The sequence below is a fragment of the Callithrix jacchus genome, chromosome 8, assembly GCF_049354715.1.
Source record: "Callithrix jacchus isolate 240 chromosome 8, calJac240_pri, whole genome shotgun sequence".
NCBI lineage: Eukaryota > Metazoa > Chordata > Mammalia > Primates > Cebidae > Callithrix > Callithrix jacchus.
The window spans coordinates 30,868,876-30,887,717 of NC_133509.1; the positions used below are offsets into that span (position 1 = coordinate 30,868,876).

The following is an 18,842-nucleotide window of genomic DNA, read 5'->3' on the forward strand; positions in this document are numbered from 1 at the left end:
ATTCTCCTCCCTCAGCCTCCTGAGTAGCTGGGACTAAAGGCACGCGCCACCATGCCCAGCTAATTTTTTGTATTTCTAGTAGAGATAGGGTTTCACCATGTTGACCAGGATGGTGTCGATCTGTTAACCTCGTGATCCACCCGCCTCGGCCTCCCAAAGTGCTGGGATTACAGGCGTGAGCCACCGCGCCCGGCCCAAAAAAACCTATATTTTAAAAATTAGCTAGTGGTGCGCGCCTGTAGTCCCAGCGACTCGAGGCCACCATTCCTGCCTGGGGTACTAGGTGAGACCCTGTCTGCGAAGTGAGGGAAAGGGGAAGGGGAGGGAAGAGGAGAAGGGGAGGGGAAAGAAGAAGGAGAAGGGAAAGGGGAAGAGGAGGAAAAGAAAACCTTATGGAGGTACCTTAATAATCAGAAGGGGCCAGAGGAAGCCACCTGACACATTTGTGAGAAAATGTAAAAGGTGTCCTCGTACATTCTCACTTTGATACTCACAACAACACTGCAAAGTGCGCACGGAAGGTATTAACTCCATTTTACAGGTAAGGAGATCGACCCACTGAGGTCAGGAGTGACTGACCAAGGCGGAGCCAGGACTCTAGCCCCCGCCTCCCGGCCGCCGGTCCGGGTCTCCTTCCGTGCCCCACTCGGCCACCGTCATTTGTGTCGAGAGTTTCGGTTCCCTTTTCTTTGATTGTAGTTCCTTTTTTTTTGGTGCCGTGACTCGGATACGAGATCGTAGTACTTATGCAAAACGAACCCAGACACTTGCGCGGCCGGAGAGGGGCAGGTGCCGGGCGGCGGCTGACGGGCACAGCACCCTAGGCCCAGTGTCAGACTCCGGCCCCGCATCCGGCTCTGGCCCGGCGACAATAGAGTCCGGAAGTGCAGGCAAATAGGCTTCCCCCGGGAGCGCCGCGCTGTCCCGCCCGGGATCAGCAAGGGCCGCGCCCCGGCGGGCAGGCGGCATGGCTGCAGTGCTGGCTCTCAGGGTGGTTGCGGGGTTGGCGGCCGCTGCGCTAGTGGCCATGCTCTTGGAGCACTACGGCCTGGCCGGTCAGCCCTCGCCGCTGCCCGGCCCCGCGCCCCCGAGAAGGCCGCACCCGGCGCCAGGTCCCGGAGACACCAACATCTTCTGGGGCCTGCAGGTGACGCGGCTGGAAGCTGGGCGCGGGGCGGGTGCAGAGCAGGCTACTTGCCGTGAGACCCTGGTGGGTGTTGGGCCCCACTCTCCAGGCTGGCGGCTTCATTCAGGTTGTAACTCGAGGTTCTATCTAGTGCCGGCGCTGTCCTTCCCTGGGGGTTCGTTATGCATTGCCTCTTTGGCTTTTCCTTCTGCCTGAGAGAGCCGCTGGGCTGCTCCTCCCCATGCTGACTCAGATCTCTCTGTTCAATACCCGTTTTCGGCAGATATCCGACATTCACCTGAGCAGGTTTCGAGATCCAGGCAGAGCGGTAGACTTAGAGAGGTTCTGTTCTGAAACTATTGACATCATTCAACCAGCTCTCGTCCTAGCAACAGGTAGGGAGGCTTGCCGTGCTGTGGTGGTGGTCTGTGGTCCGGATGGTAGAACGCTAGCCAGGGCTGTGGCTTTTCACTTTGGGGACATTGGGAGCACTATAGCCACAGCCTCAGATGAGCCCTGTGAGGTGGAAGAGATTGAACATTATAATTCCCTTTGCCTATGGATAACTGAATGAGTCAAGATCCAGGCCCAATGATTTGCTGTAGCAAGGTTTTGTCAAAGCAGTAGAAGCAAGGCTCCTGGTTCTCATATCAGTCTGTTGTCTGATATATTTGTATCCGTTTGCTGTTGTTATAATTCTAGTTGTGAGAATTAGGGGAAAGACTATAACCAAGAATCAGTTTTCTTCTTTTGCTAACTTTTCAATTTTCTTTACATTTTAAATCTTATGTTTTCAGTTGTTTGAGACTTCTGGTGACTCAGGGCACTTTTTCTTCATCCCTTGAAGTTTTATGACTTGAGTTTTCTAGACTCTTCAAACCCTTTATTTGCTCCCAAACTGGAGTGGGGAGAAGAAGCTAAAGGAGCATCTGTCTATCTTGCTTACTGGGGGGTTCATCACCCATCCACCTTACTGAAGCATCTCTGCTGACATGAAAGGGTATCAGTTCTCATTTAATGAATGAGCCCCCATAAAAAGTGTTCTGTTTAGTTCCCTATACATTTTGGTATTTTGTTGTCCAGTTGCACCTGCCACATTGCTTCTTGCTGTAAAAATAATACTTGATCAAATTTCATATTCTGATTTTGTGGTTTGGAAAATATGGTTGCCATGGATATTAGACACCCACCCAGGGTATTGGAATTTCTTATAAAACATTTTCATTTTATGAGATTCTGTTAATGCATCTTGTACTGTTCTCCTTAAAGATTTTTTAGATGCTGGTCCGAGTGCAGTGGTGTTTACAACTAATTGATTACAACCAGTTACAGATTTCTTTGTTCCTTCTCCACTCTCACTGCTTCACTTGACTAGCCTAAAAAAAAAAAAAGAAAAGATATTTTTTAGACAACCCATTTCTAATATCACAAGAGGTTAAACAGGCATTCACTAACCTATAAGAAACAAAGCGCTTGCTGAGAAAATCTTGTTAGTTTAGACGGCTTGCGTTGGATATTGGTGGTCTCATGAGCAGTTATGCTTATGCATATTGAGTACTTTAAGTATTGTTGTTCCTTTGGTGTACATATCTAAAAAAATTGAACCCCCGGGAGTTTATTTTGCATTGTGATTCAGTTCTTGTCACAACGCAAAAACCTACAGGAGACCTGACAGATGCCAAAACAAAGGAACAACTGGGATCCAGGCAGCATGAAGTAGAATGGCAAACCTACCAGGGTATTCTGAAGAAGACAAGAGTCATGGAAAAAACCAAGTGGTTGGATATAAAAGGAAATCATGGTAAGAGTTAAGAGCCAAATATAATAAAGACTAGATTTTTTTTCCCCCCTTCAAGAACCTGGATTTTCCAACTTAGATTGTAAAATTATAAAATGGGACGTTGTAACATAGGTTTACATATACTAAAGGTCACAACTCTGAAATACAACTATATAATGTGGTTTTAAAACATCAGATGTCATTGTTAGCCTTTGAGATGACAATTAGTATGGTCGTTTTTTTGTGTGACATATGTTGCTTCTTATTTTAAAAACTTATTATTTATACTTTAAGTTCTGTGATACATGTGCAGAATGTGCAGGTTTGTTACATAGGTATACATGTGCCATGGTGGTTTCCTGCACGCATCAACCGATCATCTACATTAGGTATTTCTTCTAATGCTATCCCTCCCCTTGCTTCCCACCCCTGGTCCTTTCTTCTTTATGTGGAAGAAACATGAGTTTTAGCAAAACTCATACAGATAGATATCTTAAAATATATATATTTTATTAAGTGAAAGAAGCCAAACCCTCTCAGTCTGCATACTGTATGATTTCGTTTATATGACATTCAGGAAAAGGTAGAACAATAGAGAACAGATTGTAGTTGCCAGAGGATAGGGATTGGGAGAGATATTGACAGCAAAGAGGCATCAATGGAGAGTTTTTGGTGGTGATGGAATTAGTCTTATTTTGATTGTGGTGGTGGACTTCAGGTTCTCTATATATTTGTCAGAATCCATAGAACTGTAAGTCACAAAGAATGACTTTTACTCCGTGCAAATTTAAAAAATTTTTATTTCTTCTTTTTAAAATTTATTATTATTATTATTATTTTGTGAGATGGAGTCTCTGTCGCCCAGGCTGGAGTGCAGTAATGCAATCTCAGCTCACTGCAACCTTTGTCTCCTGGGTTCAAGCGATTTTCCTGCTTCATTTTTCTACGTAGCTGGTATTACAGGCATGCACCACCATGCCCAGCTAGTTTTTTTTTTTTGTATTTTTAGTAGAGACAAGATTTCACCATGTTGGCCAGGCTGGTCTCAAACTCCTGACCTCAAATGATCTGCCCACCTCAGCCTCCTAAAGTGCTGGGATTATAGGTGTGAGCCATCATGCCTGGCTTATTATTATTTTTTTAAGATAGGATCTTGCTGTGTCATTTGGCCTGGAGTGCAGTGGTGTTAGCATAGCTCCCCGCAGCCTTGGCCTAAGCTTAAATGATCCTCCCACCTCAGCCTCCAAAGTAACTGGGACTACTGTACCTGGCTAATTTTTGAAGCTTTTTTTGTGAAATTGGGGTCTTGTTATGTTGCTCAGGCTGATCTTGAACTCCTGGCCTTAAGTGATCCTCCCACCTTGTTCTCCCAACGTGCTGGGATTATAAGTGTAAGTCATTGCACCTAACCTAAATATTTTAAATTGAAAACAAATCTCCACAGACATGAACAGGAAAATAGATAATCCTTTCCCTTTTTAAAATTATCATTGTGTTGGTAAGGAAATGAACTCCAGAAGAGTCCTGATAGTAGTAGATTTGTTTAATTTATAAAGGTTGACTTTTTTTATTAGATAAGTATTACATTTGTCTACTTTATTTGATCAGTAGATCAGGCATGAATCCACTTCTTGCTTTATTGCTGGCTTTTAGAACCACAAGATTAAAACAAGAGCAACTACAGTTTAATATTATAATTTCAAATTGATATTCTGAATGGTATAGAATTCAAAGTACCTGTTTTTCTCTAGTATGCTAGGTGCCTTAAATAAGTTTCTAGATAATGTGAATTTTGTTAAGATATCAAAATTTTAAAGTAGCAATCTAATTGGTAGGCATTCTACCACTAAAAGTGTTACAGAGGCTGGGCATGGTGGCCATGGCTGTAATCCCAGCACTTTGGGAGTGCGAGGTGGGCAGATCATTTGAGATCAGGAGTTCAAGACCAGCCTGGCCAGTGTGGTGAAACCCCACCTCTGCTGAAAATACAAAAATTAGCTAGGCATGGTGGTGCCCACCTATAGTCCCAGCTACTCAGGAGGCTGAGGCAGGAGAATTGCTTGTACCCAGGAGGCGGAAGTCACAGTGAGCAGAGATCATGCCACTGCACTCCAGCCTGGTGACAGAGTGAGACTCTGTCTCAAGAAACAAAAAAGTGTTATAGAAAGATACCAGAGGCTGCCCCAGTCACACCATGGCTAGCTAAGTCTGTGCCAGCAGAGGCAGAGAGCTTGGGGAGGGACTGTTGTCCCTGTTGGAGCCTCAGTCAAAACTGAGCATCCCACTGTCCCAACCCTTCTACAGATGTACATCAGGCTGTATTTGGGCTTAAGACTGTAAGTGGGTATCTCCACTGCCCAGAAATCATTGAGTGTGTAGACAGGACAGCCTCCATGGAAGGCTGGTCATACCAGAGTTCCACTTTGGCATAGGCCTTGCCATTGAGGCAGCTTTACTTTCTGTGCTGGTCTGAGGGTGGACTGCCTGTAATGGAGCAGCCCTTTCCCAGAGGGGTGCTCATTGCCATCATTTGCCATGTTGCTTGCTTGCTGACTGCTTCTGCTCTGAGTCATTCTCTGCCGGGCCTACCACTCTTGCTTTACCAATATTGACTGTCTCTACAGATTTAGTTCGAACTCTAGCCCTGGCCCCAGTCCTGAAAAGGTACCACTGCCCAAGAAGCCTAGTCATGAAGGCACCTACCTGTTGTAGCCCTGAAGGCCCCTGGCTTAGCCTGGAGTTTGGGACCTAAGTCCATCCCACCCACATCCTGGAATCAAGATTCCAGAGTTTTAGCCAGCCTAGGGTCTAGAACTCAGAGTCCAGCCTGTTTGGATTGGACCCAGCAACTCAAGAGTCTAGCCATACTGGTTCTAAGAGAGACTCAGTGGCTCTAGAAAGATGGGCCATGGTGAGAGTTCATGAGTTGGTGGTAGGGCCAGGGCTACCTGGACTCTGTTGTGTGTCAGGGGCTGAGTCTACCCTTTTCCTAGGCTAAGCACCTCCAGGTTGGGGAAACAAACTGAAACCCACGGCAATAATGGGAGGTTGTCCAGGATGGGCCGGTCTCCCAGTCCTTCCAATATTTGGTGAATAATAAATGAAATGGCTCCACCCTGGGGTTGTGTGCGTGTCGGGGGAATTGTTATAGAAAGAATTATTATTTTCCCTTAGTCATTAAAGAAAATGTTTGCATTCATTTTTTTAACGTGGATGAATGTTTGCTTTTTTTTTTTTTAAATTAGATGCATTCAATATTCCAAGTCTGGACAGCGTCAAGAATTATTACAGGTACTGTAATAAACAGAAGACAGATCACTATGTAGAGTCAGTATTACAAGGAGGGTGCGGTCAATTCAATTAATGAGAGAAAACTTTAAAAACAAATTTTAAGAGGCAGGATCTCATTATTTTGCCCAGGCTAGCCCTGAACTCCTGAGCTCAAACGATTCTCCTGCCTCAGACTTCTGTGTAGCTGGGGCTGCAGGCATGTGCTACTGTGCCTAGCTGAAAACACTTTTTACCAGATAAAATTTTTCTATAATCTCTGGCAATTTAGAAAATGAGCCTTTTTAGACTTTTTCTTTCTTTCCTTTAATTCTTTCTGTTTCATATACAGGCATACCTCGTTTTATTGTGCTTCACCTTATTGCCCTTTGCAGATGTTACATTTTTTACAAATTGAAAGTTTGTGGCAAGCCTGCCTTGAGCAAGTCTATGGGAGCCATTTTTCCAACAGCATGTGCTCACTTCGTGTCTCTGTATCTCATTTTGGTAATTCTCATAATATTTCAAACGTTTTCATTATTATTATATCTGTTATGGTGATCTGCGATCAGTGACCTTTGATGTTACTATTGTAATTGTTTTGGGGTGCTATAAACCTTGCCCGTATAAGACCAGAAACTTAATCCAATAAATGTTGTATGTGTTCTGAGTGCTCTACCAACCAGCTGTTCTCCCATCTCTCTCCCTCTCCTCCAGCCTCCCTATTCCCTGAGACACAACAATATTAAAATTAGGCCAATTAATAACCCTACAATAGCCTCTAAGTGTTCAAGTGAAAGAAAGGGTCCAACATTTCTCACTTTAAATCAAAAAGTGGAAATGATGACGCTTGGTGAGGAAGGCTGTTGAAAGGCTTTCAGAGGCCGGGCGCGGTGGCTCAAGCCTGTAATCCCAGCACTTTGGGAGGCCGAGGTGGGCAAATCACAAGGTCAAGAGATTGAGACCATCCTGGTTAACATGGTGAAACCCCCGTCTCTACTAAAAATACAAAAAATTAGCTGGGCTTGGTGGCGTGTGCCTGTAATCCTAGCTACTCAGGAGGCTGAGGCAGGAGAATTGGCTGAACCCAGGAGGCAGAGGTTGCGGTGAGCCGAGGTCGCACCATTGCACTCCAGCCTGGGTAACAAGAGCGAAACTCCGACTCAAAAAAAAAAGAAAGGCTTTCAGGTAGGCTGAAAGTTAGGCTTCTTGAGCTAGGGCAGTGAGCCAAGTTGTGAATGCAAAGGAAAAGTTCTTGAAGGAAATTAAAAGTGCTTCTCCAGTGAACAGATGAATTATTAGAAAGTGAAACAGTCCTAGTCCTACTGTTGATGTGGAGAAAGTTTTAGTGCTCTGTATAGATGATCAAACCACCTACAATATTCACTTAAGCCAAAGCCTAATCAGGAGCAAGGTCCTAACTCCCTTCAATTCTGTGGAACCTGAGAGGGGTAAGTAAGGCAGCTGCAGAAGAAAAGTTGGAAGCTGGCAGAGCTTGGTTCATGAGGTTTAAGGAAAGAAGCTGACTCCATAACATAAATGTGCAGTGTGAAGCAGCAAGTGCTGATTGATAGAGAAGCTGCAGCAAGTTACCCCAAAGATCTAGCTAAGATAATTGATGAAGGTGGCTGCGCTAAACAACAGATTTTCTATGTAAATGAAACAGCCTTCTTTTGGAAGAAATGCCATCTAGGAATTTCATAGCTAGAGAGAAGTCAATCCCTGGCTTCAAAGGACAGGCTGACTGTTGCTAGGGGTCAATGCAGCTGATTACTATTTTTTTGTAGAAGGTTACACAATTATTTATTTATTGAGAGCCTCTTCTCTGTGCCCTTGCAGTCCCTAGGTCATTTTTCCACTTGTAGATTTTGCAGGCCAGCCCCAGAAAGATGGTTGGGGTTAGGGTGCTTCATACTGTTCAATGAGATCCATAATGTGGCTGTGACTGTAACTCTTTCTCATCTTATAAGAACATGGCCAGCAGATCCAGCTCCTCATATAGTGCCTTCACCCAGGCCACCTTCTTGGCCTCCTTCTACCTGTAATTTTCCTTCAGGATCTGGTACTGTTCTGGGAGTGGCCCGTTGCAGACACTGAACCACCAGTCAGCTGCATTTGTTGTCCTGAATGTCAGTGCCAACTTTTCCAGTCACACTGAAGTCCCCAAAGAAGTCAAGATAATTATCCTGAATCTGAAAGAACTCTCCCATCTCCAGCAGAATCTTCTTGGTATTGGCATACTCTCTCTCACCATCAGTGCCTGCCATGTACATGGCTGCAGCTACGGAAGGTAGAAAGCTGTCTTGTACTTGACATGGATTTGTACCTTTTTTATTTGAGACGGAGTTTCGCTCTTGTTACCCAGGCTGAAGTGGAATGGCGCGATCTTGGCTCACCGCAACCTCCGCCTCCTGGATTCAGGCAATTCTCCTGCCTCAGCCTCCTGAGTAGCTGGGATTACAGGCACGTGCCACCATGCCCAGCTAATTTTTTGTATTTTTAGTAGAGATGGGGTTTCACCATGTTGACCAGGATGGTCTCGATCTCTTGACCTTGTGATTTGCCTGCCTCGGCCTCCCAAAGTGCTGGGATTACAGGCATAAGCCACTGCACCTGGCCTCAAGATTTGTACCTTTTTTCAGTGAATCTGCCAAGATCCACATTGCTCTGGGGGGCTGTGATGAGGTCCAGGGTCTGCCAATCTTGGTCTGATAGGAACTCTGCAGGGAGAGCTGGATCAGGTTCAGGTAATAGGGTTGCTCCTGGCAATAAAGCTTCAGCAGGTGGTAAATACATGCTTGCAGAAGCATTGCATTATTGATGGCATCCAAACCCATGCCCAGCTTCTGATACCAGCAGATCTGTCTCTAGTGGGTGAGGGATGAATCCATGATGTCATCTGCCACCAGGAATAAAGCTTACAGCGGTTCCACACATCAGCCACAGTCAGGGCTGCTGGAGACTATCAGCATCCTGTTTCTTCGGCTCCACCAGCTCCCTGAATGCAACTAACACCATCGAAGCCCGGTGATACTTGCCTTCAATGGCACTGTACTCCAGGACCTCCTTGAGCTGGGCAATCACATCTCTTGTCTCTGGGTGGCCCCATCATCCTCAGTCAGTCATTCCTCTAATCCGGGGGAAGCGCAGAATGAAGTCCTATTTTTCTTGGGCAGAAATATCTGATTTCTGGTCTCCATTCATTCTGAAGGAGGAGCAAAGGGGTTTATTGCTGGATGTGGGTTCCTGTTCAACAGTGTTGACTTCAAGTGGAGCCAGTGCTCATTTACCATTCTGAAAATCCTTGGGTGCTTAAACGTTATGCTAAATCTACTCTGCGTGTGTTCTATATATGGAGCAACAAAGCCTGGATAATAATAGCACATCTGTTTACAGCATGGTTTACTGAATATTTTAAGTCCACTGTTGAGAACTAATGCTCAGAAAAAAATATTCCTTTCCATATCAGTGGTCATTATTGACAATGCACCTGGTCACCCAAGAACTCAGAGTATAACGTACAAGGAGATGAATGTTATTTTCATGCCTGCTAACACAGTATTCATTCTGTAGCCCATGGATCAACGAGTAATTTCAACTTTCAACTCTCACTATTTAAGAAACACATTTTATAAGACTGTGGCTGTCATAGATTGTGATTCCTCTAATGGATGTGGGCAGTCAATTGAAAAATTTATGGAAAGGATTCACCATTCTAGATGCCATTAAGAACAGGTGCAATTAATGGGAGGATGTTAAAATGACAACATGAGCAGGAGTTTGGAAGAAGTTGATTCCAACTCTCATGGATGACTCTGAGGGGTTCAAGACTTCAGTGGAGGAAGTAACTGCAGATGTGGAAATGGCAAGAGAACTGGAATTAGAAGTGGAGCCTGAAGAGGTGACTAAATTGTTACAATCTTATGATATAACCTGAACGGATGACAAGTTGCTTCTTATGGATAAGCAGAAAAAGTGGTTTTTTTGTTTTTGTTTTTTTTGAGATGGAGTTTCGCTATTGTTACCCAGGCTGGAGAGCAATGGCGCGATCTCGGCTCACCGCAACCTCCGCCTCCTGGGTTCAGGCAATTCTCCTGAGTAGCTGGGATTACAGGCATGTACCACCATGCCCAGCTAGTTTTTTGTATTTTTAGTAGAGACTGGGTTTCACCATGTTGACCAGGATGGTCTCGATCTCTTGACCTTGTGATTTGCCCACCTCGGCCTCCCAAAATGCTGGGATTATGGGTGTGAGCCACCGTGCCCGGCCGAAAAAGTGGTTTCTTGAGAGGGAAACTACTCCTGGTAAATATGGTGTGAACATTTTTCAAATGACAACAAAGGATTTAGAATTATACATAAACTTATTGATAAAGCAATGACAGTGTTGGAGAGGATTGGAATCCTTTGGGTAAAATGCTGTCAAGCAGCGTTGCATGCTACAGAGAAATCTTGTGAAAGGAAAAGTCAATTGATTTAGCAAACTTAATGGTTGTCTTATTTTAATAAATTGCCACAGCCACCCCAACCACCACTCTGATCAGTCAGCAGCCACCAACATCAAAACAAGACCCTCCATCAGTAAAAAGATTCTGACTCACTGGAGGCCCAGATGATCATTAGCATTTTTGGCAGTAAAGTTTTTTTTGAGACAGACTCTCACTCGGTCACCTAGGTTAGAATGCAATGGCACAATCTCAGCTCACTGCAGTCTCCATCTCCCAGGCTCAAAGTGATCCTCCCACCTCAGCCTCCTGGATAGCTGGGACCAGAGGCATGAGCCACCATGCCTAGCTAATTATTGTATTTATTTTTTTTATAGAGACAGGGTTTCGATGTGTTGCCCAGGCTAGTCTTGGACTCCTTGGCTCAATGACCCACCCACCTTGGCCTCCCAAAGTGCTAGAATTATAGACATTAGCCACCATGCCCAGTCAGTGGAAGTATTTATAAATTAAGGTATGTGCATTGTTTTTTCAGACATGATGCAATTGCACACTTAATAGACTATAGTATAGTGTAAACATAACTTTCTTTTTTTTTTGAGACAGGATCTTGCTCTGTTGCCCAGACTGGAGTGCAATGGCATCATCTCAGCTCACTGCAACCTCCACCTTCCTGGTTCAAGTGAGTCTCCTGACTCAGCCTGTGGAGTAACTGGAACTACAGGCATGAGCCATCATGCCTGGCTAACTTTTGTGTTTTTACTAGAGACAGGGTTTCACCATGTTGGCCAGGCTGGTCTCAAACTCCTGACCTCACGTGATCCGCCTGCATCAGCCTCTAAAAGTAATGGGATTATAGGCGTGAGCCACTGCGCCCAGCTGTGAACATAGCTTTCATATGCAGTGGGAAACCAAAAACTTCATGTGACTCACTTATTTGCAATATTTGCTTTATTATGGTGTGGTGCTCAGGAACCACAATATCTCTGAGGTATGCATATAGTTTAATGCTTTGTGTTGACCAATGGTACTTTTAATATTCCACACAGGCTTTAAAAAATTTTTTTAAGCCATTGGTACACAGGAAAAGTCTTTTATATCAGAGTTTGTCAACCACGATTCTGAGATCACTGGGCTTTCAGAATCCTGAGATACTGATTCTCCTGGCCTCTGTGGTGGCTGGAGAGCCCAGTTAGTCACCTGGCTGCTTTATCTTTTCACCTTGTGTCATACAAATATTAAAATAATCTTTATTCATTGAATGTGAAAAAGACAGGTGATCTCTGAATTAGAAACCAATTCTCTAGTTTCATTATGTTTAGATTTCTCTTTTGGTTGCAATTCCATTTTTTTCAGTTTCAGGGTATTCAGTAGCTTTGTTCTGCATTGTCAATCAATCATGTAGCAAATATTTATTGAGAATTCATCCTTAGTTGGATAGTGTGAGAGATACAAGAGCTAATGTTAAAAATTTGGCTTTTGCCTTCAAGGAACTGTTAGTTTAGTTGAGGGACATCAGAATTATTTAGGAAACAACTAGAAAAGAACATGAAGGAATCGCCGATGAAATGCTAGATTACTTAGCACACAGGATAATCACTACGAGAAATCAGAAAAGGCAGAGATCAGCATGGGGTGGACATAGAGAAGACTTTATAAAAGAAGCATAAAATGTGTTCAATTTTAAAAGATGAGTAGCGTTTGAAGAAGTAAGACACACCAAGGTGGTTATTTTAGGCAAAAGGATAGGTATGAAGAGAGTTTTAAAAGCTAGAATGGGTCGGCCATGGTGGCTCACACCTGTAATCCCAGCACTTTGGGAGGCCAAGGTGGGTGGGTGACCTGACGTCAGGAGTTCGAGATGAGCCTGACCAACATGGTGAAACCCTGTCCTACTAAATACAAAAAATTAGCCGGGCATAGTGGTGCATGCTTGTAGTCCCAGCTACTTGGGAGGCTGAGGCAGGAGAATTGCTTGAACCTGGGAGGCAGAGGTTGCAGTGAGCTGAGATTGAGCCATTGCACTCCAGCCTGGGCAATAAGAGCTAAACTCTGTCTCAAAAAAAAAAAAAAAAAGCTAGAATGAACTTTGCAGGGACAATAAGGAAACTGGTATCACCAGAATCAACGTTCATACCGAGGACTAGTGTGACACTGGATAGGTAACTTAGGGCTAATTTATGGAGGTCTTAAGTAACAAGCACAGAAGTTGAGATGTGATGGGTAATAGTTCACAATTCAGCATAAGTTCTTAAGGAGGCAAGTAACATAATTAAGAGAGTGGGGTTTTTTTTTGTTGGTTTTTTTTTTTTTTTGAGTCGAGTCTTGCTCTGTCACCCAGGCTGGAGTGCAGTGGCACAATCTTGGCTCATTGCAACCTTCACCTCCTGCATCCAAGCAATTCTCCTGCCTCAGCCTCCCGAGTAGCTGAGATTACAGGTGCCCACCACCACACGCCCAGCTAATTTTTGTATTTTCAGTAGAGACGGGGTTTCACCATATTGGCCAGGCTGGTCTCGAACTCCTGACCTCATGATCCACCCACCTCAGCCTCCCAAAGTGCTGGGATTACAGGCATGAACCACCGTGCCCGGTGAAAATAATATTTTATAAAGGGCAACCTCACAATGAAAAAGAAAAAGAGATGAGGTAAAAAGGAAAAAAGAGATATCGGAGTTATGTGGACCAAATAGGATGGTCCTGCAATAGTCCAGTCATGATATGGAAAGACATTCCCATCTCAACTAGGTTCTTGGATATGGAGATGGTGACATCAATTTGAGGATGATAGGTCAAAAAGCACTGGTTAACTGAGTTTGTATAATTAGAGTCACAATAAATTGGAAGAAGAGGTTGTTCTCTTGTTAATGTGAGAAAAGAAAAGAACAGAGATGAGAATCTTTCACTTCATGTTAACTGTTTGTATCTTTGATGGTGACTGTGGAAAGTTAGGAGACATTTTGAAAGATAATTAACAGGACTTGGGGCTGAGTGGTTATTGGTAAAGTAAAGTAAATAGTCACTTTAAAGTTTCTTACCTTTATATTTTTGTTTTTAGCCACCTAAACTTTATCTGAATTTAATAAATGGCATTTTGATAAAAATAAAAATATTACAGAAATATCAGTCTGAAGAAAAAAATTAAATATTAATCTTAAAAATGCCCCAGAGAGTGCTCGCTTCGGCAGAACATGTACTAAAATTGGAATGACACAGAGAAGATTAGCATGGCCCCTGGGATGACATGCAAATTCGCGAAGCATTCCATATTAAAAAAAAAAAAAAATGCCCCAGAGAGCCTGGGAGCAGTGGTTCATACCTGTAATCCTAGTACTTTGGGAGGCTGAGGCAGGTGCATTATTTGAGTCCAGGAGTTTGAGACCAGCCTGGGCAACATGGTGAAACCCCATCTCTACAAAAATAGAAAAATAAGCTGGGCATGGTGGTATATACCTTTGATCCCAGTTACTCGGGAGGCTGAGGTGGGTGGATAGCTTGAGCCCAGGAGGCTGAAGTTGCAGTGAGCTGAGATCTTGCCACTGTGCTCTAGCCTGGGTGACAGAGCCAGACCCTGTATCAAAAAAAAAAAAAAGCCCCATAGAATGCCAAAATCCCATCTTATGTTAGTGTCATATATTTTAACTTGTGTTTTCAAATAGTTGGATTTATTTTTGGACAGTTGGATTTTAATGTATCAAAAATGCAAGAAAGGAAACAACATATGTAAGATTATAAGATTCTGAGGAATAACTGAAAATAAAATAAGAAAAAATATAAGTAAAAATTTTAATTTAGAATAAAACCCTAAGATAGAAATTTAAAAAATACCAAGGAGATAGGCAATAGAACTAATTGGCGTTTAAATTGGGTTTGACTAATTTCTGCTTATTAGTTATGATGTCTATATAATGTATTTACTTGGGTTACATTATATTTGATGGCTGTTGTGGCCCACTAGCCCATTACGTTTCAGGAGTTTATTTGTATTATTAAATATATGCTGTTAGGTAAAAATCATGTAAGACACTTAGATAAAAGATAATATCAACTTTTCTTATAATATTTTGACATTTGAAGAATATAGGTATACCCCCCCCAATAAAATTTATGCTTTCCTTCTTATTTATTCAACACATACTTAATGAGTACCTGCTCTGTACTGTGTTACCCATCCTTTCTTCCTGATCTTCACTCTGCAGTTTTATGGACACCTGAACACTGTTGACACTTAAGGTACTGAACCTTCATTAGTGGATGTAGACCCTGTGTATGTTATCAGTATATCTTTAGGAACCAAAAAGGATTTAACAACTCAGACCTAGACCAGTATTTTTCTCCTTGTTTGAAGACTTCCTCTTTGCAAGTCTTTCTTGTGGACTAAACCTCTGTAGTCCTGTTTCAAGAAGTAAATAGCTTATATCTCACTACACCAAGAATTCTTCTAGGTACTTAGTAGGCCCTCACTAAATCTGCAAATGATTGATAAATACTGTTCCACTGGATTCTGATTTGTTTCTTTTTGAACATCTAGTGGACTGACCAAAAGAGCCATCTTATTTCTAAGCTTTACTTGGTGAACTTGTGTTTGGTTGTTGATGAATTAGTTTGCATGAGTCTTTGGGGACAACGGGAGAAAAACCTTGAAATTTAATCAGTTTATCCATTGTGGATCTAGGAGAGTATATTTCTCTGTCAGATCAGCAAATCTCTTTTTCAAGGGAAGGTAAAATTTAGTGTGGTATTAGGGAAAGGAATTTTAAAGCACTGTCTTTTTATGATTACACTAACACTCTCCTGTCTTCTATTTTTTAGGAAATATTCTGCTGTACGTAGAGATGGCCCTTTCCATTATGTCCACAGTACTCCCTTTGGCAACTATTCGTTCATCTCTGTGGATGCCACCTTAAATCCAGGGCCTAAGAGACCCTATAATTTCTTTGGAATTTTAGATAAGGTATAGTAAAAATATTACTCCCTTTGTAGCTTACTTATTTTTTCATGGACATGTGGATCACTTAAAGTTATCATAGGTAAAGTAGCTGTTATCAAGAAATTTAACTTGGTTACAGTATGGCTAGAAGTTACTGGCTATTTCAGCACTATTTTTGCTATCCTTGTTCTTGACCCAAAATCTAAGAAAGAAGTATCTCACACTTTATGGAGTAAACATTTATTATATAGGTACTGGGTGCAGGATGCACTTTGCAGGGTACAGGACCTATAGCTTTGTGTGGTATATTCCTAAGTTCCCACAATTGCCAATTCTGACTAATGATCTTCTTTTTTTGTGTGATGGAGTTTTGCTCTGTCACTCAGGCTAGAGTGCAGTCGTGTGATCTCGGCTCACTGCAGCCTCCACATCCCTGGCTCAAGCAATTCTCATGCCTCAGTCTCCCAAGTAGAGATTACAGGCATGTGCCACCATGTCCAGCTAATTTTTGTATTTTTAGTAGAGAGAGGGTTTTGCCATGTTGGCCAGGGTGGTCTCAAACTCCTGATCTCAAGTGATCCACCTGCCTCAGCCTCCCAAAGTGCTAGGATTACAGGCATGAACCACTGTGCTCAGCTGGTCTCTATTTTTTTTTAACAAACGAAGGACAACTATTGAAATCAGTAAGTTTATTTTCAAGTATTTTGGCAAGGCTAGGGGATTGCTGGATTTAAACTGTGTGGAAAGTATCATTTGAGAACCTCTTATTATTTCTTGGTACAATAAATGCCAACTCATTATTTAATAAACATATCCCCCTAAGTAAGACTTGTGAACTCATATGAAAGGAGACAAAGTTAATAAAGTCAATTCTTAGACTCTTAGAGTGTTTAATCTAGTGATGAAGTATAAGACCAGTATAGAAATAAATATAATAAAGAGCAGAATTTGCTAAATTAGAACTAAGAGGTTCAGAGTTATATGAGAGTTTGAAAGAATGTGAAATCAAGTGAACAGAATATTGTCAAATGCACTGTGTTACTTTAGGCATTTTATTTGGTTATGTTCTGTTTTGTTTCCTATCTATCAAGTGTCTTTAGTCAGGGTTGATTAACTCACATTAAATCCCATTCCTTAGTATTGTGTTAAGGTAGAATTTGAGGATCATGTACATGAAAACCAACTGGACTGTTACAAATGCAGATCTCTTGGCTTTGCCCTGGACTCACCAAATTAAAACCCTGAGGGTAGAGCCCAGAAATTTATTGTTGTAAGCACTTTACAGATAATATTAATGCATATTTACATATGTACCAGTTATTTTTTGAAATCAACTTTTGAGGTATGATTTGCATATCAAAAATATCCTCATTTTAAATGTTTGAAGAGTTTTGACAAATGTATATACTGGCATAACTGTCACCACAATTAAGACATAGAACATTTCCATCATCCTAAAGAATTCCCTTGTACAGTTATCTTCACCTCCTGGGGAATAACTGATTGGTTTTCTACCAGCATGGATTCATTTTGTTTGTTCTAAAATTTTGTATAAATGAAATCATACAGTATGTACTGTTGGATCTGGCTTCCTTTGCTCAGTATAATGTTTCTGAGATCCATCCATATGGTTGTGTGTATCAGCAGTTCTTTCCTTTCTGTTGCTGAGTAGTAGTCTATCACGTGGATGTATTACAACTTGATGGTGATTATTTCTAGTTTTTGCTTATTATCAGAACTGTAATAAACATTTAGGTAGAAGTCTTTCCATGTTATTATTTTACAAGTTTAGTTTCTGTATCCTCTTTATTAATTGTAATGTGTTATACAAAGCTATAAAGATTAGTGATGACTGCTTTATTTCTCAGTTTCCTTATCTATTAAAAGAGGTTAGGCCAGACGCTCAAGCCTGTAATCCCAGCACTTTGGGAGGCCAAGGCAGGTGGATCACGAGGTCAAGAGATCGAGACCATCCTGGTCAACATGGTGAAACCCCGTCTCTACTAAAAATACAAAAAATTAGCTGGGCATGGTGACGCGTGCCTGTAATCCCAGCTATTCAGGAGGCTGAGGCAGGAGAATTGCCTGAACCCAGGAGGCGGAGATTGCAAGATGGCGCCATTGCATTCCAGCCTGGGTAACAAGAGCGAAACTCCATCTCAGAAAAAAAAAAAGAGGTTAATACCTACCATACTTATTGCAGAGTTATTTTTAGGATCAAATGAATTATAATGTATATGGAAACAGTTTGAAATCCACAGAGGTCCATACTGGTCATTAACTAGTAGGGTTTAAGGCCTAGATACATAAAATAGTTATTATAAATCTTCAGAGGAGTTTCCTAATCTGTTGACATTAGATTTTAGCCTGAGCCCTAATTTAAGATCCTTCCATTTTTCTCCCTTTTCAGAAACAGATGGAGGAGCTCTTATTACTGGCCAAAAAAAGTAGTCAAAGCAACCATACAATTTGGTTTGGACACTTTACAACATCCACTATTCTTTCTCCATCACCAGGAATCCGGTCAATAATGAGGTGAGACAAGCTTCCAAAATCAGAATTCATTTGTTTTTAGTTTTTAATTTTGCCGTACCTATTCTGCTTTTCTGGCAAGACATTTTTATTAGTTTGGCCTCACAAGTTATCTTTGTTCATTTATTTCATTTATCTTTCATTGGTTAGTTCGGCTATAGCTTATTTGTGTGGACATCTCCATACACTTGGTGGACTCATGCCTGTTTTGCACACTCGTCACTTCCAGGGCACTTTGGAACTTGAGGTGGGAGACTGGAAGGATAATAGAAGGTAAGGGAACCTCCCCACAGAATAAAACTTATACACATAAGTTTTGCCAAAGCAATGATAGTTTTCTGGCTGATATCATGGATGATTACAGTTGAAGAAAACCTTGTGATATTTCCATTTTTCTAAAGTACTATGTGTCTCTGCAATCTTTGTCATTTTGCAGAAACCTTGTCACAGAAGTGATGTTAACTATCACCGTGTTATGTTGGATTTTCAAGATATGTCCATTAGGAAATGGACTCAAACTCTAGTGTGCACAAGACTTATGGGGGAGCTTATGAAAAATAAAAATTTTCAGGCACTATATCTAGAGATTTTGATTACGTTGGTCTGGATTAGGGTCCAACCAACCTCATTTTTTTTTTTTGAGATGGAGTCTCGCTCAGCTGCCCAGGCTGTTGTGCAATGGCACCATCTCAGCTCATTGCAACCACCATCTCCCGGATTCAAGTGATTCTCCTGTCTCAGCCTGTCTAGTAGCTGGGATTA

At 42.1% G+C, this 18,842-nt stretch overlaps 1 protein-coding gene and 1 non-coding gene across 23 annotated transcripts in view; both read left to right on the plus strand.

Moving 5' to 3' along the window:
* The first annotated feature begins 930 nt into the window (after nt 1-930).
* Nucleotides 931-18,842, plus strand: part of TMEM62 (transmembrane protein 62) — a 55,491-nt gene continuing 37,579 nt past the window's right edge. For 6 of the 22 annotated variants that reach the window (XM_017976788.4, XM_017976791.4, XM_017976789.4 and 3 more), the window contains exons 1-7: nt 931-1,147; nt 1,410-1,521; nt 2,790-2,927; nt 6,152-6,197; nt 15,431-15,572; nt 17,959-18,083; nt 18,231-18,353. In XM_017976788.4, coding sequence (XP_017832277.1) covers nt 968-1,147; nt 1,410-1,521; nt 2,790-2,927; nt 6,152-6,197; nt 15,431-15,572; nt 17,959-18,083; nt 18,231-18,353 — 866 coding nt within the window. In that variant the 5' untranslated portion in view covers nt 931-967. Of the gene's footprint in view, nt 1,254-1,409; nt 1,522-2,785; nt 2,928-6,151; nt 6,198-15,430; nt 15,573-17,958; nt 18,084-18,230; nt 18,354-18,842 lie in introns of those variants that run through there. The other 16 variants (XM_078334081.1, XM_078334085.1, XM_078334088.1 and 13 more) reach the window with 8 other exon arrangements.
* Nucleotides 13,791-13,892, plus strand: LOC118145276 (U6 spliceosomal RNA). Its single transcript, XR_004730403.1, has one exon. It is a non-coding gene; the product is annotated as a U6 spliceosomal RNA (small nuclear RNA).